At 34.8% G+C, this 23,288-nt stretch overlaps 2 protein-coding genes, 1 long non-coding RNA gene and 1 other non-coding gene across 8 annotated transcripts; all 4 read right to left on the bottom strand.

Moving 5' to 3' along the window:
* Positions 1-503: 503 nt before the first annotated feature.
* On the bottom strand, positions 504-2,804 carry LOC149486759 (uncharacterized). Its single transcript, XR_016315993.1, has 3 exons — positions 2,676-2,804; positions 1,011-1,055; positions 504-577 (listed from the first exon to the last, which is right to left on the bottom strand). It is a non-coding gene; the product is annotated as an uncharacterized LOC149486759 (long non-coding RNA).
* A 632-nt stretch (positions 2,805-3,436) lies between these two features.
* Positions 3,437-19,866, bottom strand: LOC149486757 (cilia- and flagella-associated protein 52). 3 transcript variants are annotated; one of them, XM_089698481.1, is made up of 15 exons: positions 19,657-19,866; positions 18,878-18,950; positions 16,086-16,221; positions 15,397-15,545; positions 14,939-15,084; positions 14,227-14,420; positions 13,012-13,160; positions 11,557-11,702; positions 10,634-10,785; positions 9,720-9,864; positions 8,856-8,948; positions 8,179-8,322; positions 7,360-7,515; positions 4,046-4,178; positions 3,437-3,571 (listed from the first exon to the last, which is right to left on the bottom strand). In XM_089698481.1, exons 4-15 carry the CDS (start codon positions 15,533-15,535, stop codon positions 3,510-3,512), a joined length of 1,659 nt encoding a protein of 552 aa, XP_089554607.1. In that variant the 5' UTR covers positions 15,536-15,545; positions 16,086-16,221; positions 18,878-18,950; positions 19,657-19,866; the 3' UTR covers positions 3,437-3,509. The 3 variants fall into 3 exon arrangements, with proteins under 3 accessions (XP_089554607.1, XP_089554605.1, XP_089554606.1); XM_089698479.1 differs by lacking the exons at positions 18,878-18,950; positions 19,657-19,866 and adding exons at positions 16,716-16,920; positions 17,333-17,603; XM_089698480.1 differs by lacking the exon at positions 16,086-16,221.
* Positions 12,305-12,508, bottom strand: LOC149486758 (small nucleolar RNA U3). Its single transcript, XR_016315997.1, has one exon. It is a non-coding gene; the product is annotated as a small nucleolar RNA U3 (small nucleolar RNA).
* A 56-nt stretch (positions 19,867-19,922) lies between the features above and the next one.
* On the bottom strand, positions 19,923-23,267 carry LOC149486756 (uncharacterized). Of its 3 annotated transcripts, none has more exons than XM_089698506.1 (6): positions 23,040-23,267; positions 22,734-22,946; positions 22,449-22,592; positions 21,941-22,015; positions 21,183-21,257; positions 19,923-20,573 (listed from the first exon to the last, which is right to left on the bottom strand). In XM_089698506.1, exons 1-6 carry the CDS (start codon positions 23,086-23,088, stop codon positions 20,125-20,127), a joined length of 1,005 nt encoding a protein of 334 aa, XP_089554632.1. In that variant the 5' UTR covers positions 23,089-23,267; the 3' UTR covers positions 19,923-20,124. The 3 variants fall into 3 exon arrangements, with proteins under 3 accessions (XP_089554632.1, XP_089554633.1, XP_089554634.1); XM_089698507.1 differs by having other exon boundaries at positions 22,449-22,583; XM_089698508.1 differs by lacking the exon at positions 21,941-22,015.
* Positions 23,268-23,288: the final 21 nt, after the last annotated feature.

Genomic DNA, 23,288 nt, shown 5'->3' with positions numbered 1-23,288 from the left:
TGCGACCAAACGAATTGTACGTATTCCACTTTTGTCAGTTGCAGTGAGACGATGAAATACTGCTGATGCTACTAGATTGGAGTCTTTAGCAAAGTCATTTTTTGTGCAGATATAAGCGAAAATTCGTTCCTTTGCAAGTGGAAGCTGTGAAGAACCCTCCACCATGGTCCATGGTAAAATTGTAATAATATAACTGCCTACTGTAGTAGCATGCCTGATCAGGCAGTTTTGCTAGGGGTAGATTTTTCTGGCAGTCAAATGAAATTATCTTGAGTACATCAGATGCTTCTCTTAATTTCTCAAAAAAGACTTTTGCCCTTAATGAATGAACTCTCTTTTCGGTCATTAAAGTATTTTCCCTTTCAAGGTCAGCATCGTTCTTAATCCTTTCAGAGAGCTCTAAACACTTCGAACAAACGTCGGTCATAGGAGTTCCAAATCCAATATTATATGAATTATTAAAAATACTTCGGAAGTACGACTGTTTCACGTCCGGGTGTGAATACTCACTTTGTTTATACATTTTAAAAAGTTTTGCTATGTTTAGTTCTGATGGGAGATACTTGCGTTCAGCAGTCTAAGGCGATTATCACACTGCCACGCACCACGCTGCATGTTGCGTGACTGCGTGTTTAACGTTACTTGTAAGTATCTCCGTTTGTATAGAAAACACGCACAGAACACACACTGAAAATGCAACCACGCGCGTACATGCGGATCACGCGCATACACGCGGAGAAACATGCATCCCCGCGCGTAGGTGCGGGGCGAGACGCAAGGTATGGCACACCGAATCCCGCAGTGCCGCGCGTCGTGATGCTCAGTATTGTACGACCACCACAGAGAACGGCGAATAAAAGAGAGCCGCCGTGCGTGAATCTACAAACGCACCTACGCGCGTGAGTGCGCAAAAAACCCGCACGATGATGCAGATCTGCACTCCCGCAGGAACGCGCGTAGGTGCTTCGACATGCAACATGCAGCGTGATGCGGGGCAGTGTGAGGATCGCCTAAAGCGCGTGACACACGGTGAAGATACTATAATATTTTATCTACTATACAGGGTGTCCCAAAAAGTAGTGATATACTGAAGCTGGGAGGTAGAGAACTTAGAGGGCTATCCGAATCACCCCCATGTGTGTTATGTGATTTTTCGTATTTTCGGAGTTATTACATTTTTTTCAATTTTTCATCTATCGCCGAGTACGATGAGATTTTTATTTATGGTGACGTGAATTATTGCGCTAGATGCTTGATTTTTTTTGTGTGCTAAGCTGAAAGATAGGCCAATTCAGTATGGTAACATTTACTATCATTAGATCTTCGAATGGAATAAAAAAAAGAATTAAATGCCAAGAAAGATAAAATTACCCAGTATGTTCATAACTTCAAGGGCCCATAAAAAATAAAATCACATAAAATGTTTTTTCCATTTGGCTTTTAAAAACTTGCTCTATCGATCAGGTAGCTACCCTAAAAATTTCATTTTATTATTATGAAGGCTTCAATCGAAAAATTGAAATCTAAATGTGGTAAGTGCAAAATTTTTATTAACATGATGATCATTTAAACCAATAAATAGGTGTTTAATTACCAGAATTTTTTTTAAATAGCCCCGCTGTTGCTCAATGCAAGTGCGACATCACCGTAAAAAGTTGTCTTTCTAATGTCTGAATGCTCTTTTATCATTTTTAATGGTTTCTTCTGCTACTATGAATTTCCGGGTTATTTCGTCCAAATTGTGGCAGTCTCTCGTCTTTGTAGTATCCCCACGGAAAAAATTCAATAGGGTTAATGTCCGGTGACCGTGGAGGCAAGGCTAAAGGGCAAAAATACCCTGAAAGATGGATTGGTCGTTGCAGCCTGCGCATGCGCCGGTGACGCCTGCTTTAAAACCTGGCCTCCACGGTCCCTCGACCTAAACCCCATTGATTTGTTTCAATGGGGATACTAAAAAGACTTCGGCTACTTGAGAGAATGCCACAATTTGGACGAAATAGCCCGGAAATTCATAGTAGCAGAAGAAACCATTAAAAATGATAAAAAAGCATTCAGACATTTAAAAGACAACTTTTTACGGTGATGTCGCACTTGCATTGAGCAACAGCGGGGATATTTAAAAAAAAATTCTGGTAATTAAACACCTATTTATTGGTTTTAATGATCATCATGTTAATAAAAATTTTGCACTTACCACATTTAGATTTCAATTTTTCGATTGAAGCCTTCAGAATAATAAAATGAAATTTTTAGGGTAGCTACCTGATCGATAGAGCAAGTTTTTAAAAGCCAAATGGAAAACCTTTTTTATGTGATTTTATTTTTTTATGGGCCCTTGAAGTTATGAACATACTGGGTAATTTTATCTTTCTTGGCATTTAATTCTTTTTTTTATTCCATTCGAAGATCTAACGATAGTAAATGTTACCATACTGAATTGGCCTATCTTTCAGCTTAGCACACAAAAAAAATCAAGCATCTAGCACAATAATTCACGTCACCATAAATAAAAATCTCATCATACCCGGCGATAGATGAAAAATTGAAAAAAATGTAATAACTCCGAAAATACGAAAAATCGCATAACACACATGGGGGTGATTCGGATAGCCCTCTTGGTCCTCTACCTCCCAGCTTCCGTTCATCACTACTTTTTGGGACACCCTGTATATTACATATATCTACTATATATTATATTACAGTATCTTAAGGTATCCGGTATCAGAGTTCTGACCATCATTTTTCTTTTTGTCATTGCGTACTAAGACTCCTGTAGAACCGCCATCCTGTTACAAATGACCCGAAATTTTGTGGGTATTTAATAATTGTAGTATTTAATAAGAAATATATTAATTAGTTTTCATTGTATATAACTCCACTATTGTATAAACCTCATTTAACTATGTACTACTTTATAATAAATAAAATTGTTTTATTTCAGGACATATTGTGTTCCCATATGCAAGTTACAACTTACAATGTAATAGAATTGTACAAAATTAAAATTAAAGACAATTAGAGCATCATTTATAATATTTTTCTTGGCTTTATAGGTTTATCCCTAACATAATATGATGAATGAACATTGCACCAGTACAGAAGTAAAGGATTGTCATAATAGTTAGAATCAGCGACAAAAACCAGAATACTATTACTGGAGCGTCTCATTCTATCACAAAAACTTGCGATTCGAGATCGCATTATGACCCTAAAATCCGGGATTTATGTTTCGTATTTACTGTATCTGTCTAACTGTTGCCTCATGAAAAAATCAAATCAAATCAAAGAATTTCATTTAGAATTTAAACACAAAAGGCGTTCAAAAAGCGTTTACTTGAGTATATTATAAATACAAAGCTTTACATAATATATATAATTTCTTCGGAAACTGAGCTGGTCATTAGGTAAGGATAGAAGTGTTAAATAAAAAACGTAATATTTTTTATGAAATGTAATAAATAATTATTGATACAAATGCAGTCTTTTATTATCCCTCAAATTATTTGGGATCACTTTTTGTCCCCACTCCCGCTGACGAATTCTTTGCTTGTTGTTCGAGTTGGTAAATTGTCTGAAATAAAAAAAAATGGTTTGTAATATTTTGTAATCTATACTATAATACAAATATTATAAAGCTGAAGAGTTTGTTTGTTTGAACGCGCTAATCTCGGGAACTAATGGTCCGATTTTGAAAATTCTTACGGTGTTAGATAGCCCATTTGTCGAGGAAAGCTATAGGCTATATATTATCATCTCACTAAGACCAACAGGAGCGGAGCACTGCGGTTAAAACCGCAAAGCACAGCTAGTGTGATATACATTTCTGGTTAAAATTCTAATGCATTTGGTTTATCATGAAGAATAACCATAAAAGAGGTGCCTGTTTCTTTGTAATAAGGCTGGCTGTGGCAAAAATAACTTCTATATTTTAAACTTACAACTTAGTTACCTATGCCATATATTTCGAAAGTACAGACAGAGACGGTAGAGGACTTGTTCTATAATAAAAGTATGAAGTGAAAATAAAAATAAATCAAACAATTACCCGTAGGTCTACAGCATTTATTGATTTTCGGCGTAGTTTTCTTCGCTTCGCTCGCGTTGGACCGCGCCGTGTCGCACGGACAGCACGAGTGTACGCTGCTGCGGGTTGTGTCCATTGCTTCTATCTTTTCTGTCTGTTAATATAGAGATATTTTAATAATAATTATATGTTACTAGCAAACCGGGCGAACTCCGTTTCGCCACCAGAGACACCTTTTCTTTGCTATAAACCTCACGGAGCCCGAGACCTTTCCAACGAATGCAAAACCGTGGAAATCGGTTCGTGCGTTCTAGAGTTATAGCGTCAGGAAGGAAAACCCGACTTATTTTTATTATATGTTATTATTATATGTATATTGTTGATAGAGTAGGGAAAACATGAAAAAAAGTAAGAGTTTAATAGACTGAAAAGTTTAGGTACATTACATATACACAAAGAAAAGGCACATTTAGAATTTAAACACAAAAATTGGAAAAAGTTCAGAATTTTTCTTCATTTATCATAATCATATTACTAAATAGTAAATAGTAAATACTAATCGAAAGCACATTAGTATGATACATCTTATCTTATATATAAAAATGAATCGCAAAATGTGTTGGTAAGCGCATAACTCGAGAACGGCTGAACCGATTTCGATAATTATTTTTTTATTATATTCCTTGAAGTACGAGGATGGTTCTTATGTAGAGAAAACGTTAATATGTACCACGGGCGAAGCCGGGGCGGACCGCTAGTATCGCTAGTTCGCACACCATGTGCAGTTCGATCCAACTTGAGAGATAGGATAGTTTAAACATGTAGGTATCACGGGCAAAGCCGTGGCGGACCGCTAGTAGTACTATATTAGTAGGTATTCGATTATCGAATACGTTCAGTATTTATAAAGACAGTGGAGATCGAACATAATCGACATAGGACATTGCATTGAATTAATTTTGATTTCAGCTGTAACATTTTTGTGTATCAAAACACAAATATGTATTATAGAATATTATGTTACTCGCAATATAGACTAGAGTAGATAATTTTTGAAACAAAAAAAAATCGCAGTCGGATGAAACCCATTAGAAAAGGAGGGGAATATGATAAAAATGTAAGGAAAAATAAATTACGGTCAATCCGAGTTCGGGAAGCGGGAGGGGGGAGCTTTTAAGAGAAAAAAATGGTTTCTCTCGATTTCCGACAAAACTACAAGTTCTATAGAAAAAAGTTTAATGGCAAAGTTGTAGGTAATTAAAAGTTCTACAACTTTTGTATTCACAATTTTTTCCCATAACCTAAAAATTTAGGTGAAAAATTCCAAAAACCAAGTTTTTGGTCTTTTATTTTTATCTACTTCAAAATTTATTTTTTTTCTACGAAATTTGGTGGAAACTTACTTTATTATGTCCCAAATACACTGTAATTTATTTGATTGAAAATATTTATTTTTTCGCCTTAGTGACATATCACACTAGCGGATTGCGAGCGGTTTCAAAGCGGAGCGGGTGCGCAACGAATACGTTGCGGGCGCGCAACGAACACGCCGCGGTTGCGCAGCGAATTCGTTGCGGACGCGTCATTTTGTATACTCTCGCACAAAAGCCAGCCCTTCCGCCTTGCCTAACTTCCATTCAATATTTCCATCGTTTCTGTAGCACTCAATTTTTTAACCGTACTGTGGAAATGCACTTACTTAACAGTTAACTAAAGATGTAATAACAACTGGAGTTGTTAAAAAAAGGTGCTATAAAATTGAATTACTAGGACTTTTAGAATGTACCATACATTCCAAAAGTATGTAACGACTGACCAGTATAATCTCTCCCATAGCAACGTATGTTATAAAGAGATTTTGTGAACCTAATTATGAGCAAAGTGATAGTGAGTTGCTGGTTGCTTGATAAAATTTTCTATTCACTGCTATTTATCTAATAATAAGATAGCCCTGTTTTAGTTAAGGAGCTTTAACATTTATTTCACTAATGAACTTTCTTAATGAGCAATTAAGTTATCTGATTGCATTTCGACCAAGATTTAATAGATAAAACAATACCCTAAACATTAACATGTTATGAAACTCGTAAAAAATAATGATCTCATAATTATTATACTATCACAAGTTATAAGTAACAACCAGCACGGATTCCATTTTGTTAATGAGTGTACATGACTGCGACGTAAACGTTGCGCATCTGCCACGCGTCCGCAACGAATTCGCTGCGCAACCGCAACGTATTCGTTGCGCACCCGCTCCGCTTTGAAACCGCTCGCAATCCGCTAGTGTGATATGTCACTTATTTTGAATTAATACCAAAAAAACAACCTAATTTTCAATCGAAAAGTCACCCGTCAAAATATCAGCTTTTTTCAAAAACTTGGGGTGCCTTTTATTCATTGAAATCTCTACTTTCATATGGTGTAAAAAAAATAAACACCACCATAGTAAATGTTCTCAGGAAATGCATACAAACAGTGTGAAAATTAGCTTTTACTAAATCAGGCACACTTCTCGAACTACCTGAAATGTTTTTATCGACATCATTTTGCTTCTGAATATGCTGTAAAATATTAAACTTAGAACAGATAATTATTTTTCTTTTGAAATATTACCGAAAAGCCGATACAAGAGAAGATATAGAGTTCAAGAAGTGTGCCTGATTTAGTAAAAGCTCATTATTACACTGTTTGTATGCATTTCCTGAGAACATTTACTATAGTGGTGCTTATTTTTTTTTACACCATATGAAAGTAGAGATTTCAATGAATAAAAGGCACCCCAAGTTTTTGAAAAAAGCTGATATTTTGACGGGTGACTTTTCGATTGAAAATTAGGTTGTTTTTTTGGTATTAATTCAAAATAAGGCGAAAAAATAAATATTTTCAATCAAATAAATTACAGTGTATTTGGGACATAATAAAGTAAGTTTCCACCAAATTTTGTAGAAAAAAAATAAATTTTGAAGTAGATAAAAATAAAAAACCAAAATCTTGGTTTTTTGGATTTTTAACCTAAATTTTTAGGTTATGTGAAAAAATTGTGAATACAAAAGTTGTAGAACTTTTAATTACCTACAACTTTGCCATTGAACTTTTTTCTATAGGACTTGTAGTTTTGTCGGAAATCAGGAGAAACCATTTTTTTCTCTTAAAAGCTCCCCCCTCCCGCTTCCCGAACTCGGATTGACCGTAATTTATTTTTCCTTACATTCTTATCATATTCCCCTCCTTTTCTAATGGGTTTCATCCGACTGCGATTTTTTTTGTCTTTTCATTATTTTTAAAGGCTTCTACCCCAGTCTAATATTATCAAAGAAAGTATAGGTAGGTACCTTAGAAGGTGCTGCAGGTAACTTATGTTGCCTGTCACCAGCCGCTTTCTGCGCTGGTTTCTCGTCGAGAGGCAACCTCAACTCTTCTTGTAGTGTTTTAGGAGATTCCTGCACACTTCCCCTGCTAGATGGCGGTTTCTCCTTATGACGGTATTGCTGAAAAATTGTATGAAATATGCAAATAAAGTATTATGAATTTTCTTGTGTTTCATTTTACGAGAGTATTATAGATTTAGAAATTAAAGACTAACGGATTTTAAACGTGACCACGCTCGCAAAATGTTTGGTTAATAATATAATGTATGCATTATATTTTAAACTCCATTTATGAATCGAGTTTAAAATCCGTTAGTCTTCAATTTTTAAATTAACTAGCTTACCACCCGCGGCTTCGCCCGCTTTGTCTAAAACCTAATAAATTATATACTAAAACCTTCCTCTTGAATCACTTTATCTATTAAAAAAACCGCATCAAAATCTGTTGCGTAGTTTTAAAGATTTAAGCATACAAAGGGACATAGGGACAGAGAAAGCGACTTTGTTTTATACTATGTTGTGATTATTCAAGGTTGTCAGTTCCAACGATTAAAAAAAAAAGTAATATTTGTGATGTGTTTGTATGTTGTTATTTGTATTGTGTCGATTACCACGATGGTGAAAAGGATGAATACGTGTTAGGTTAAGTGTTTTTAGTGAATACGAAGATGCCAGCCCCATGTCCATGTATATTATGATGACGATGATGCCCCCAGGCACATGTTCGTGTATGTAATGATGATGATGACGACGACGACGACGACGACGACGACGATACGTTACCCTCGGCACGTGCCACACGATGACGCAGCCGGCCGCACAGCAGCTGACCACGTGCGCGCCGTCGGGGCTGAACCGGCAGCACGTCACCGCGCCCGCGTGCCCCAGCCCCGTGTGCGTGTAGATGCCCTCCTGGTACTTCCATAGCTGGGGATTATAATTATTTCAGTTTTAATTTTAAAGTCAAAGTTGTGTCGCATGATATAGCATTTTTTTATTTATTTTCTTTATTGGAAAACATACAGAGATATATAAAACAAAAAAAATCTTATTAACTAAAAATACACGAAAATGCCTCCTTATAGTGTTTTCACTGTGAACATATAATATTATTTTTGCCAACACCCAGCAGTAGGAGAGACAAGGAAAAAATAATCGATAATTAATATTTATCATGCGTACTTATAGGTAAATACGTATTTGCAGAATTTTTTACACATTAACATTTTTGTATGTTCAATAGCAATTTTTTACATTCATTCATTTTAATTGTAAAATGACGAATTTTCGGTTGCCGATTTATAATTGAATTTGTACGATCGAAAAGGCACTTTTTAACTGACACTGAACTGATACGTTTAGTTCAATACACAGGTGATAAATCAGTTCTAAATTTCACAGTCTTGGGAGCTAGTTTAAATGATATTTCACAGGTTAATAATATTACAAGTATTGTATACCTTCACCATCTGATCATTTCCACCAGTGACGAATAGTTCACCATTTTGAGTTATATCAACCCCATTGATAGCGCCCACTTTGCTAGCTTCCAACTGCAACAATATAAAAATATCACTATAAAATATAAAAATATCAATGTACAAAAAAATTGGTTGTCTGTAAGTCGGTTTACTGACGACAGTTGAACGTGACAACGTCCGATTGTGCTTCTTTGTCGCTCGTTCCGCGCTCTCGCTTGCACTTCAAGCCTTACATGGAACGCCTCAGAGCGAGGTAACGCCGCATGAGTCATGTTTTTTCGTGCGTGCAGCCGGCTCTATCGAATTATTATAAGACGTTGTCACGTCAAAAAATTCTAGTTTCCTCACGATATTGTACTTGGCGGCCGTGAATGATATATTGAAATATGTAACTAGCTTACCACCCGCGGCTTCGCCCGCTTAGTCTAAAACTTTATAAAGTATATATTAAAACCTTCCTCTTGAATCACTCTATCAATTAAAAGAAACCGCATCAAAATCCGTTCCGTAGTTTTAAAGATTTAAGCATACAAAGGGACAGAGAAAGCGACTTTGTTTTATACTATGTAGTGACTAGAGGTCCGCCCCGGCTTCGCCCGTGGTACATATACATATTTCGCAATAAAAGGTAGCCTATGTTCTTTCTCAGGGTCTAAAGATTGTCTGTGCCAAATTTCATCAAAATCAGGTTTAAGCGGGAAAGCATAACAGACAAACAGACAGAGTTTCTTTCGCATTTATAATATTAATATTAGTAGGGATAGTAGGGATTAATGTATGAGTACCACACCACAGACTAATACATAGAGATATTTCATACACTCCTTAGACTAATACACATACCTCTCTAGCAAGATTCCCGCTACCAGTTTCCCAATAAGCAATACGTCGATCTGTCCCTCCAGTTAACAGCTGACACCCGCGGGGTTCGAAACACACGCACATGAACAGCGTGTTCGCATACATCACTTGACGTCGGGATAGCGAACTGTAAGTATAAATTACTAGAAGTAAAGTATAGAATAACTAATTAATTATTTATTAAAAAAGACGTGTGGCACTCGGGGACTGCCACGGTAAAGCTATTGCATGCTATGCATTTAAGCCACACCTCCGAGCCCGTCGGAGTGGGGAGCGTGAGGTTTTTTCGTTACGGAATTTCTCGATTCGGTCCCCGCGCTCAAGGCCCGCGTTAGAAGCTATGCAATAGCATAAAAACAATGTAGTTAAACGGTGTTCAAATTATTAGAATTAGATCAAATTTAGTAGGGACCATTTACTATAGGGGGGGGGAGGCTTTCAAATAAAAAGACGATCATCGAAATTTGCAACAAAAAATTATTATCATAGTGTATCTACTCTTTTCTCTATGCATAATCAGCGAGACTTATAAAAGATCTTAGCTATTAGTTATTATTCTGTGTCTGTACTAGTTAAATACATGTTATTTAATTCCCATTTCGTATTTACCTAATCTAAATCAACATAATTAAGCAACTAACCATAGCGTTATTTTTTTCTATTCTTTAAAAATGTATTTTTCTATTCTTTTTTTAAAGCATACATTTTTATGTATGCTTATAATTTTATAAGGCATGTGAAATTTGAATGCTATAAAACTAAAATATTTGTAGCGTTGTTTTAGCCAAAATACAGGCTCCTAATGCTAAATCTTTTGTTAAAAATTAGTTGCAAATACTTGTAAACTAACTAGTTACACTATAGTATTTTTTGAAAAATAATACTAATCTACTCACACGAGATCCCATATAATACACGATCCGTCGGTCCCCGCGCTGACAGCTTCCATATCATTTGGCGACACTTGTATCGCCGACACGGGACTTTTGTGTTCTTTGAGGACTTTCTTTAGACTTTGGCACTCGGGTTTTATGTCCCAGAGACGAACCTTGAAGAAAAATAGTAATTAATATTAAATATATGTACTTATATCATAGATATTGTGTTTTATTGTGATAACCCTTTCCTATATTTATAAGGACTATGAATTATTATGCGAACAGTTGAAAAACTATTTCACTTTTGTAAAATAATTTTATTTTGTAAAACAAGTTTAATTACTTACTTCACTTTATTCCGACATTCGATTGAAACATGAGGCCACTTCAAATTAAGGTTTTTGCAGTTGAATAATGGACCCTTTTAAAGCTAGTGTACCTACACATTAGACACATTGTGGCTCTTTAGTATAAGGTCATAATTTCTAGTCTTACAGATATTATACCATTACCCGGATTGTTCATTAGCTCTTAGTCACAGGAGCTGGGAACGAATTTACTTAATACCTACTACAATAATACATTTTATTTCAAGCACACACGTTTAAATTTAATCTAAACATCTCTTACAACTAGGTACTTAAAATTACCACTATATTTCTGAAGATTTCATTAATCATTAAAATATGAAGTGCATAACTGTAAGTGTAAAACTTGATATAAGATGTAAGATCCATACTAATATTATAAATGCGAAAGTAACTGTGTCTGTCTGTCTGTAACTCAATCACGCCTAAACTACTGAACCAATTTGCATGAAATTTGGTATGGAGATATTTTGATAGAGATGAGAAAGGACATAGGCTACCTTTTATTGCGAAATATGTACCACGGGCGAAGCCGGGGCGGACCACTAGTTTATTTATATTTTAAGTATTTACCTGACCCTCACAACCTCCAGAAATGAGCGTCCGTCCATCATGCGTCATGTCAAGTGCCGAAGCGCCCTTATTGTGCGTGTTAAAAATGCAATAAATTAATCTGCCAGTTAGTGGCGTGAAGGCTCGGATATTCCCGTCGTTCCAACCTGGAAGAAAAATTAAAATTAAATAAACATGTATGTAACTCCAGATATAACTGCCCCAGAAGACGTTGCTCTGCCCTATTGCCTCTTTTTCGTGTTTTCTCCATAAGAATTGCTTTGTACTATAGTAAAATCGTAAAAATAAGACTAGCTAAATTGGTCGAGCCGTTCTCGACATATCAACACATTTGACGATTCATAATTATTATTTTTATTAACACTATAAAATCAAAAATGTTATGAATAACTATAATATGAAATTAGGATTAAAAAAGTTATACAGTTATGAGGTCAGTTTTAGAACTTGTAGTTAAAAATATTTGATTGCTTATCTAACACTTTTGATGGCTATTTTTAAGATGCCATTGTTGGCTATCCTTCGTAATAAATAATTAATACTGTTTGTCAAATCATAAGATTTAAATTGTAATAGTCTTTAGAAAATGTAAATTACAAATACGTACATAATATCACAGACGTATTATTATGTAAAATGTACATTATTAATATTTTATGTGCATTTATTTCAATGATCAACTCTGCACATTGAATTGATTTTTTCTATTTATAAAAATAATTAAATTAATAATAGGGGGTTAAAAAAGACCACTCAGACAGCGACAGTACCCCACGCCCCTGTGCAAGCACAGGAGTGAACGATCATCGAGGGCTAAAGTCAGTTAGACTCTGCCCGCCTCACGCTCAGGGCACCGCGCCACATCTCATCTTCGTGGCTGGTCTGATCCTACATAATGTAAGAGTTCTCGTGAAGAGCTTACTATAGAAATGATCCTATGAAGTAAGGTCTTGCCGTACGGACGGTTCTAGGTGGTAATATTAGATTGGAAAAAAACTTCAATAGCGCGATGTAAAATTGTTATTTTGTTAGTGGTGACATCTAGCGGTGCTGTTCAAAACTCGGACAACACGGATGTATGTGATAACTTTTTATTATAGCGCCATCTAGTGGTAGCACGTAATATTATTATTAGCACGTAGTTCGTTATCGAGGAACTATTATTAACACTGATTTAAAACACACTAATGTGTTTTAAATCTGAGGATATAAGAATATTTTAAAACGCAAGTTTTATTATGTACATATCAAATCTAATTTATTGTTTGAAAAATATACTAATTAGATAAGTACTATTTTCATTAATTTTATTACATGGCTGAGGTTACTGATAAATAAAAAAGAATTTTTGGTCTATAAAAATTTAAGCAATATTGCATTATGCTGTAACTATGTATATGTATAAATTGTGTACTTCAAGACATAAGCAGGGTAAATGTACCAAGTACCACCCACCTGAAACAATCGACTTTCCGTCGCTAGAGAACAAAACGGATGAACAAATAAAGTTAGGCACGACGATACGTAACAACTCTTGTGCAGTTTTAACGCACCACACGCGGACATCGCCCGCGCCAGCTGTAGCAAATACACCTGACATTCCCCTGGTAAAAAACATTAACACGATTTAAACAAATAGTAATTATGACACATTGAATTTAATTTTCTATTAATATATTGTTAACATTTAAACTGGAAGAAACCACGTTATAGAAATTAATTCTATTTCGGTACAAATAGGTACACCTGACATTCCCCTGGTAAAAATACATAAACAAGAAACAAATAATAATTATGACATGTTGAAATTAAATTTTTCATTAATCTATTGCAAAAACATTTCACCAACCACGTTATAGAAAGAACCAGAAACCACGTTATAGAAAAATAATTCTATTTCTGTTCTAATAAAACTATTTGTGAGATATTTTTAAAAACGTAGATAAGCCTATCTAATAAAGTTACTTTTTACGCTCATGCCTCTAGTAATTTGTACCAATACAATATACTGATTCAGTGTGATAATATGATGACCACACAATGTTAGTCAGTATTTACCTAGATAACCATCAAAAGATCGCGGATTCAATCCGGCTCGAAGGATCAAAATATGCAGGGGATGTTGTGATATAAATTAAAATGTTTTACACTATAATTTATTAAGACTACTGCGTGATAATAAATGATAATGTAAAATGTTTGTACGCGACGCGGATGGAATGTGAACTGATTGGTTGATCGCGCTATCGACAAAAAATGCTATCTTAAATTCGAATTAGAACCGCTGACTTGCATTGTGTGGTCATCGTTCCCTATAGATGAAACAGAGGGAAAACCAGTCGTCACCAACACATATTAAATAAATAAATATTTCAGGACAATTTTCACACACGGCACGATCTGATCCCATACTAAGCTTTCGCTTGTGTTATGGAAACAAGATGTCTGATAAACATACATATATAATTTTAAATAAATACCTATAAAGGTAGATAATTAACACCCAGACACAGAGCAAACATCTATGTTCATCACACAAATATTTGCCCCGGGTGGGAATCGAACCCACGAATACTAAATAGTTATTACGTTACCAAGACCAGCAAATTCAAATACATGAAAAAAAAAAAAATAACTGACTACATATAATAATATTTTATCGTGAATTACTTCGGAAACGCAATATCATTAATAGCACATCGATGACACGTCACAACAAGCGTCGGTTCAAAGGTTTTCACATTTATCGCGTATATTTCACTCGTCCTGGTTCCAGCTAATAACAGTCGTTTATCACCCCGTAGTTGAGGCGTTTCCATCAACTCAAGGGACGTTATACTTCCATTCAATTTTGTTGATTTTAGCTGAAACAATACAAAGATTTATACATATATGTATTTGACAATTTAATGCACTACACCAAGTTAAAAATATTTAAAGGATACAGTAAATAGATTGACAGTACATAAGGCGTCCTTATCGCTTACCAGCGATCTCTTCCAGGCTGCCCAAGGTAAGATTAAGAGATAAAAAAGTGAAATAAAAGGGGTAAATTAATAATAGGAAAGGATACATATATTATATTAATAAGAACGAAATGCTAAATTGAAGAAGTATTTATACAAAAGAGTTTTAAAAGATTATATGGAGTTAGCTCCTAAGATAGATACATTGGGTCTTTGGGTATAATGTAAAATGTGTACAAACCTTGGAAAGCTCACTTGTAAATTTGCTCTTCTACTACACTTACTTCTACTCGAAAAATTCTCTATTTACAATATTTATTTTGAGTAATGGTGACTGTTTGTGTACATATATTTTTGAACATTTTAAATTAGGACCAATAACAACTACTATAACTACTTAGTACTTCATGACTTACCGCTCTATAAAACGGCTTATTCGGGTCTAGAACTTTGCCTTTCGGGAAGTCTCCCTTCCAATTAATTTCATCCAAAATATCCACAGTACCATCCCCTGATCCCACAATTAAACATCCATCATCCATAATCATTATTGTTTCTATTCCTGTAAAAAGTTAACATAATAAATCATAGGTATTCACAATGGACTTAAAGTATATAATATATTTTTGTTTAGTGCAAGCACAGACAATTTACTAAGTATACAAAATTAAGGATTTCACATGGATTTCCATTTTTTGTGCGCGTAGGTAGGTATTATGAAGCGTAATCGCGACACAATTTTTCGAAAAATGTAAATAGTTATTTTTTCAGTATGAATTGATTGTAATTAAATTGTTTGAGGTACACTTACTTCAAATAAATAAATGAAATTAAAATTTAAAGCTATACTTAATTATTATAAATAAAAAGTTACCGAGGCTATAACACAGTGACTCTGGGCGCTTTCCTTTCTTCCAAGGTCCACATTTAGCCAAACATCCGAGGAACGTTGGCTTAATATTGGCGACATCCATCATTGGATCCGGAGGGTAATTTATAGAAAACTTGATCATGTCACCTGAACTGGAATATTAACAGATTTTTTATGTATCTTCTTATATATAAAAATGAATCGCAAAATGTGTTGGTAAGCGCATAACTCGAGAACGGCTGAACCGATTTCGATAATTCTTTTTTTATTATATTCCTTGAAGTACGAGGATGGTTCTTATGTAGAGAAAACGTAAACATGTACCACGGGCGAAGCCGGGGCGGACCGCTAGTTATAAATAATTATAAATAACTATTCTGGTAGTAGTACCAACGTACTTATTATTACCGTTACTGCAATAATATGACTTAATCTGAAACGGCTGCGACAATTTTCGTGCAGTTTAGTGCTAGCTATTTTGCGATGAATCGATCTGGCTGGATTTCATTTAAAAAAAAATACTTCAAAATAATGGACTCAAAAAGGACTTGAGCAAATCCAGGAATATGTCAGATTCTTTGCCGTTGATGTATACCAGGTGAGGCATGATATCATCGCAGTTTTTAAATATTAATTACATATTTATTACTTTATATAAAACATGAATTAAATAATTTAAAAAAATATCTTACGTAGTGCCAGCTATCCCATAGGAATCGTCTTGGCTGATGGCAATGCATCGCACAGTTCTACGCAACTTGCCGAGCGAAACGTCGACGACATCTAAATTCTTGCTCGCCGCACGTATGTTCCAGACTCGCAAATTGGCTACATTCATTTCAAAACTAAGTTATTTTTTTAATTATTTATAACAAGCCGATTGTTTCAGGTTGAACCGGTGCAGTAAAAATAAGTCTATGTTACTCGGTAAAGACAGACTTTTGCTCGTAAAGTACGATTATATACATATAGTATTTTCTTGTGCTTGATTTTACGCGAGTATTATACACTAACTTTGCCCCGCGGTTTTACCGGTAGGGCTCCGTTCCTGTTAATCTTAGCGTGAAGATAGGTATACATGTAGAGTCTAGCCCGAAAGAATTTTTCAAATCGGACCAGTAGTTCTTACTTCTTAAGATTAGCGCGTTCAAACAAATAAACTCTACAGCTTTATAATATTAGTACCTATAGATTTAGAAATTATAGATATTTATGGATTTTCACTTTTATTTTCACGGATGAATAAATTCTGTTTAAAATCCGTTAAATCCTTTATTTTCTATTTATAAACAATAATATCTATTGTAACGAAATGTACTCACAATCACCGCCAGTAACAAACGAGTTAACCCGCAAAGTTAAAGCAGTGAGCGTCATAGCATCCCCCGTTGTGAGTCGCGCAGCTGCCGCCGTTCCAGTGGCAGCCCCAGCAACACAATCCCATAGAACTACACAACCATCATCCCGACCACCAAGAGATATCATGTAGCGCTCGTCCGATGAAAACGTTAGAGCTTCTACTCGAACCTTGGTTAGAAAGAAAGAAAAGATAGAAAAGTTTAAATGACCACCACACACATGATAGTATGAAAAGACCAGTAAAAATAAAAGATATAACAGGGGCAAGTAGCTTTTTGAGCGTCACATAAAAAGCTTTTATAAAATGATTGATGCTTCTAATTAGGCGTTAGCAACACAGTGCCATAACACCACGCAACCATCATCCCGACCAATAAGAGATATCATGTACCGTTACGTCTGATGAAAACGTTAGCTTCTACGCGTACCTAGTAAATGCATATTTAAAAAATGATATTTTCGGGATTAGATAGTGAAAGGTCTTATATGCTTCTTGAAATTTGGTGCGAAAGAATAAACATAAGGCTAAATAATTAAATATATTTTCAATGTGTTACAGTACATATAAATTGGAACACACCTTGTGCAATTCATGAGTGCCCACTACCACTCGTTTCTTGAAATCCCACACTTTCGCAGACGCTTTGAAACCTATGTGGTTTATCTGCCCGGACCCCACATACGTTCCTTTGGGAGACACGGCCACGGTAGAGACGCTGTTTGTGTGTCCACTGAGGAAGGCCATTTTCTTTGTCTTCCACTCTTGGATGCACACCTTATTACCCATCGGGTATACAATGTGTTCACCATTTGGATGAACTTTCAAACTTCTTATAGCAGAACCTACAATTCAAGAAATACTTACTAAGTTGTAATAACACATATTGGTACTTTATGTTTCTATGGACTGAAGAACTGTCTGATATTGGCAACTACTACTCTATTTAACACAGTATTTAGTTTGCTTACACAAAATACAGTAACTAATAATAATGAGTAAAGTGAAAATTAGAACTACGTTTTTGATTAGAAATATAGAAAAATAATTAAAATTAAGCACTTACCATCAAAACCGATAATAGCGTAAGGTTCAAGATTTTTAACATCCATACTTGTCTATTACAATTAAGATGGTATTATAAAAATATATTATAAATTAATGTAATAAAAATGTTCGAGTAGGGTTGTTGATTGTTTAAAAACAAACTTGTTGCTAGGATACCGAAATCGACACAAACGATCATAGACACTTGTTTAACTTTATAAAAATTGTGATATTTTTTAAGTTTTGGGCCCTCTCAGGCCCTCTTCACGGTTCGTAGCAACCGCGAGGCTCAGCTATTTGATTGGCTAGTACATAATAATCTATACTAATATTATAAAGCTGAAGAGTTTGTTTGTTTGAACGCGCTAATCTCAGGAATTACTGGTACGATTTGAAAAATTCTTTCGGTGTTAGATAGTACTTTTATGGAGGAAGGTTTTAAGCTTATTATCATCACGCTAAGACCAACAGAAGCGGAGCCGCGCGGGTGAAACCGCGGGGCGCAGCTAGTACGGAAATAGATACGCAACCCTACAATTTAAAGTTTTAAGACCCGCACCAGGCAGTGTGACAGTCGTTTAGTACAAATAAAATACGGCTACGTTTTTCGTTGCTCTTCAATAAAATTAATCTTGTTTAAATACCACACCGATTGAAATAAATATTCTAATCGTTCTAGAAACTATTAGAATATGTTTTTATTTCAATAAATGTAATGTTATTCCGAATTATTATTTTCATTATCACACATACACATTATCATTATAGGTTTTAAATAAAACAACGTAATTTATTTATTTTTTATTGACTTCTTAATAATCATATTATGATTGTTATTTGACATGATTATGTTCACCCCTGTTCCTGTATGTACCGTACAATCAAATAATTTCACATTTCGTTAAAAGCTTTTGTATTGTGTACCCAATTTATTATTGAAGAAATTGACTCATGCTAAATCCACACAGAATCATTTTTTTAATTTTGATTCAAATTTAATTGACTCTAAAATTGGAATTTAACACAGTTGGAAATGGGGTGAGTTATATTTTTAACATTGCTTATATTTTTTTGGCGAACCTTTTTAAGTGACCATAGAAGGAGCCAAACAGCTTGTCGAAGAGCATGAGGAAGTCTGGCAGAATCTTGTGTTCTGAAACAAAGTATGCATGTTTCAATTACCTGCATTACGAACTTAAAAACTATCAGGAAAATAATTATTAGTCTATTCTTATTGTACACTTTTTTGAAATTTTAAACAAAACATCAGTTTTTCTATTTGAAACAGTCATGTGGCCGTAATCTGATTGAATCTGCTATTTGATTGAATGACATGTCGTCATTCCATGAACGGGCTAGTCATTCAATCAAAAAGCACATTCAACTAGATGACTACGACATTCATATATTCTTAATTCTTAATACTATTATAAAGGCGAATGTTTGTATGGATGTATGGATGTTTGTTACTCTTTCACGTAAAAACTACTGAACCGATTATAATGAAATTTAGCACACATATAGAGGGTGACTTGGATTAACACATAGGATAGGTTTTATCCCGGAAATCCCACGGGAACGGGAACTATGCGGGTTTTCCTTTGAAAACGCGGGCGAAGCCGCGGGTAGAAAGCTAGTGTATTATAAACTAGCGGTCCGCCCCGGCTTCGCCCGTGGTACATGTTTACGTTTTCTCTACATAAGAACCATCCTCGTACTTCAAGTAATATAATAAAAAAAGAATTATCGAAATCGGTTCAGCCGTTCTCGAGTTATGCGCTTACCAACACATTTTGCGATTCATTTTTATATATAAGAAGAAGAAGAAGATAAATTAGCTATATGAAGATACTACTTACTTGACCGCAACCGCAAGACACTTTGGCTTCTATGTGTGCTGCAAACTTTACTTTCATTTTTGGGATTTTATCCTTATTTACAGGCATTTCTATTAGTTTATTAACTAGCCTTATCACATCATCTCTATAATCAACTCAACAAATTACATTTTTATATGTTCCCATTTAGCCCATTTTGTAAAAATTTGTCATTTGTTTATAATAAATTGTTTCTTAGAGCGTAGACGCACTATGCGGGTAGCCGCATAGTGCGTATACGCTCTTACTCCTTTGAGTAGGTGCGGCTACTTGCGGGATGAGATTTTATCGCGAATAGTTGGTTAGTTACGTGTTTAAATTGCTACCTTTGTTTGATTTAACGCTTACTCGAATACGGTAAGGTTCTTGTAGGTATTAAGAACATTTTTTCAGTAGCTGCATTGCATTTCATGCCAGCTGCTAAGGAAACTTCGCCGAATTACATGTTCACTAGTTTTTCTTCAGTAAGCATGCATCACTTTCTTGAGATCTTCCTGTATATTGGTACCTTGTACCTATTCTGGTACCTACTTGGTTGATACCTGCTTTCACTTTATAAGAATGCAATAATGCCTGCAGGGATCTCTTTGACGGCAGCACAAACATTTTCTCTAAAATCTCATATGCCTTAGGACTCTGTTTAAAAATAGTCAAAGCCATTGTTTTTTCATCATTTGTATATTTCCTTCCTCTTGGTTTAAAAACACTTTTTAACTGAAGTTTTGTAAAAGTTTTAATAGTGTCAGGCAATTTTTCAATTATTGATTGAAATGCTGTAATCCTGGAAATTTTCTTTGCAGCTAGTATTTGTTTCCTTTGATTTTTATATTTTAAAGTAATTCTTTCTAATTTCTTTTTCAATCTATATATTATTGTACTATCGCGAAGTTTGCGATTACCTGGAAAAAAGATAATAAAGATAAGTAAAGAGGAAAAATTGATACATAATATTAGAATGAGCGTTATCAGTGGCTTAACGTCACGCAGAGAGTGAGCTGACCTCGTTTAGCCAAGAGGATCAAAAAGAATGCATAAAAAATTGAAATGAGGAGATCCATAGTAGAATAGAATCTTTGAGGAAGACGAAGCAGGGCTTTCATCATTCATGTTAAATATATGTCACTGTCATCTGGTTGAATCTACTATATAAAGAATGAAAGAAAGCATTTATTGCAACACACACAAACATTATAAATAAGTACAAGGTACATTAAAACAAAATATAATTATAACTAGTTTAACGCCCGCAGCTTCGCCCGCTTTGTCTAAAACCTAATAAATTATATACTAAAACCTTCCTCTTGAACCACTCTATCCATTAAAAAAACCGCATCAAAATCCGTTGCGTAGTTTTAAAGATTTAAGCATACAAAGGGACATAGACATAGACATAGGACAGGGAAAGCGACATAGACATAGACATAGGACAGGGAAAGCGACTTTGTTTTATACTATGTAGTGGTAGTAATAATACAATCATAAATTAATAATGTTAATTTAGTTCTTACCTATGGGATTTTTATGTGTGGTAGTCATAGAAGGCTGCACTGGGACAGATTCCACAGAACTCAGCTGGTTGTGAACTGAAAAATATAAGTTTTTCATTTTATTATTTGACTAGCTGAGCTGCGCGGTTTCACCCGCATTGTTCCGCTACTGTTGGTCTTAGCGTGATGATATATAGCCTATAGCTTTCCTCGATAAATGGGCTATTCAACACCGAAAGAATTTTTCAAATCGGACCAGTTGTTCCTGAGATTAGTGCGTTCAAATAAACAAACAAACTCTTCAGCTTTATGATATTAGTATAGATTGAATGACTAACGCGTAACTAATTACCGCAAACCTATCCTAAACCCACCCCCTTAGCCAAACCTACAACTATGCTTAATGATGTTCAGTCAAGACGTTGAATGTTACATTAAGCACCTTGACTAGTTTTCCTTTAATCATTCAATTAAATGTGATTTAATCAAATAGCAGATTCAACCAGATGACTGCAACTTTAAATATTAATAACTAGATTTCCGCCCGCGGCTTCGCCCGCGTTTTCAAAGGAAAACCCGCATAGTTCCCGTTCCCATGGGATTTCCGGGATAAAACCTATCCTATGTGTTAATCCAAGTTACCCTCTATATGTGTGCTTAATTTCATTGTAATCGGTTCAGTAGTTTTTACGTGAAAGAGTAACAAACATCCATACATCCATACATCCTTACAAACTTTCGCCTTTATAATAGTATTAAGATTAAGATTCAGTTCTTACTGATGGGATATTTTTGAATTGTAATATTAGAAGGCTGCACTGGCACAGATTCCACGGTGCTCAGCTGGTTGTGAACTGGAAAATAAAAGTTATAAATTTTTTATTTTATTATGTACTAGCTGTGCCGCGCGGTTTCACATGATAATATATAGCCTATATTACTCGTGGATAATGTAGCTTTCGAATGGTGAAAGAATTTTTAAAATCGGTCCAGTAGTTTATGAGCCTATTCATTACAATCAAACAAACAAACAAAGTTTTCCTCTTTATAATATTAGTGTAGATTGTTTTATTAAAGGAACAAAACTTTGAATGTATTCAATTTTTTATTAATTTAATTATACAGTTATAAGCCATGCACGTTGCATGGCTTATAACTATGGCAAAAGTGTTGTTACAACTTTTGGTCTTAATTCCAGCCCCGTTTCACAACGCGCAATAAGGAACTTTAACTTAACAATAATTATGCATACATCTGATTACACAAATTTGGGTAAACTTTACTTACCTCTATCTAGTTGAATTGTGATAGTAGATGTTGAGGGTTGCTCAACTTGCTTGGCTGGTGACATTTTTAAAGGATCCAATTCTGTAGTAGATGGCATACTTTCATTATCTGTGGGTATGGTTGATGTTTTGTTTCCTGAAAATACTATAAAAGAACGCTTTTTTAATTCAAACAAAATTGAAGTTTTGTAAAGTTTCATGTAATCAGAATGTTAGTTCAGATTTACTATTATTTTCTCTTGTTATGATGATGATAATGTTACCATGTTATATTATTAAATCTTACCTAAGTTTAATGTTGGTACAGCATTTTTTGTAAGACGACGGCTTGGCAGCTGATAGCCATCCCAAAAATGTTTATTGCAAAATAATATGTGATTATAGATGTATGTATTTCCTCTCTCTTGTGTTGCTACATCTAGCACAGCTCGCCATACAGAAAACTTTTCAATGTCTTCCAGTTTTTCACTTTTCGGTTTAGGAAAATGATGCAGTGGGCCTGAAAGTTATTCAAGTTATATAATTTTAACTAATAGTCTGGGTGCAAATCTTTTGTTGTACATAATTTCATAGTTTCAATATCGAAACTTACTATCATTAATGCATCCGAAATAGCACTTCAACCGCGATCTACGAGGCATGGTAATCTAGTAGTACCAACTCCGAAATCGTAAGAAGTTAGTAGTCCGGGCAAGGTAAGTCACAAAAGCAGTTATCACTATCAGAATACAAAATCAAAGCAAAGAGTCAGTTTCAATCTGAAAGCACAATATTAACACCACACAATAACAACAGTGAAACGGAAACGTCTAAAACAAGTCTAAAATGAAAAATCAAGTGA

This window comes from Colias philodice, chromosome 8 (assembly GCF_061535455.1).
Source record: "Colias philodice isolate Cphi_HAF_F1 chromosome 8, ilColPhil1 Martin Lab GWU primary, whole genome shotgun sequence".
Lineage (NCBI taxonomy): Eukaryota > Metazoa > Arthropoda > Insecta > Lepidoptera > Pieridae > Colias > Colias philodice.
The sequence above is the reverse complement of the archived record's forward strand: the minus strand, read 5'-3'. Positions and strand labels throughout refer to the sequence as shown.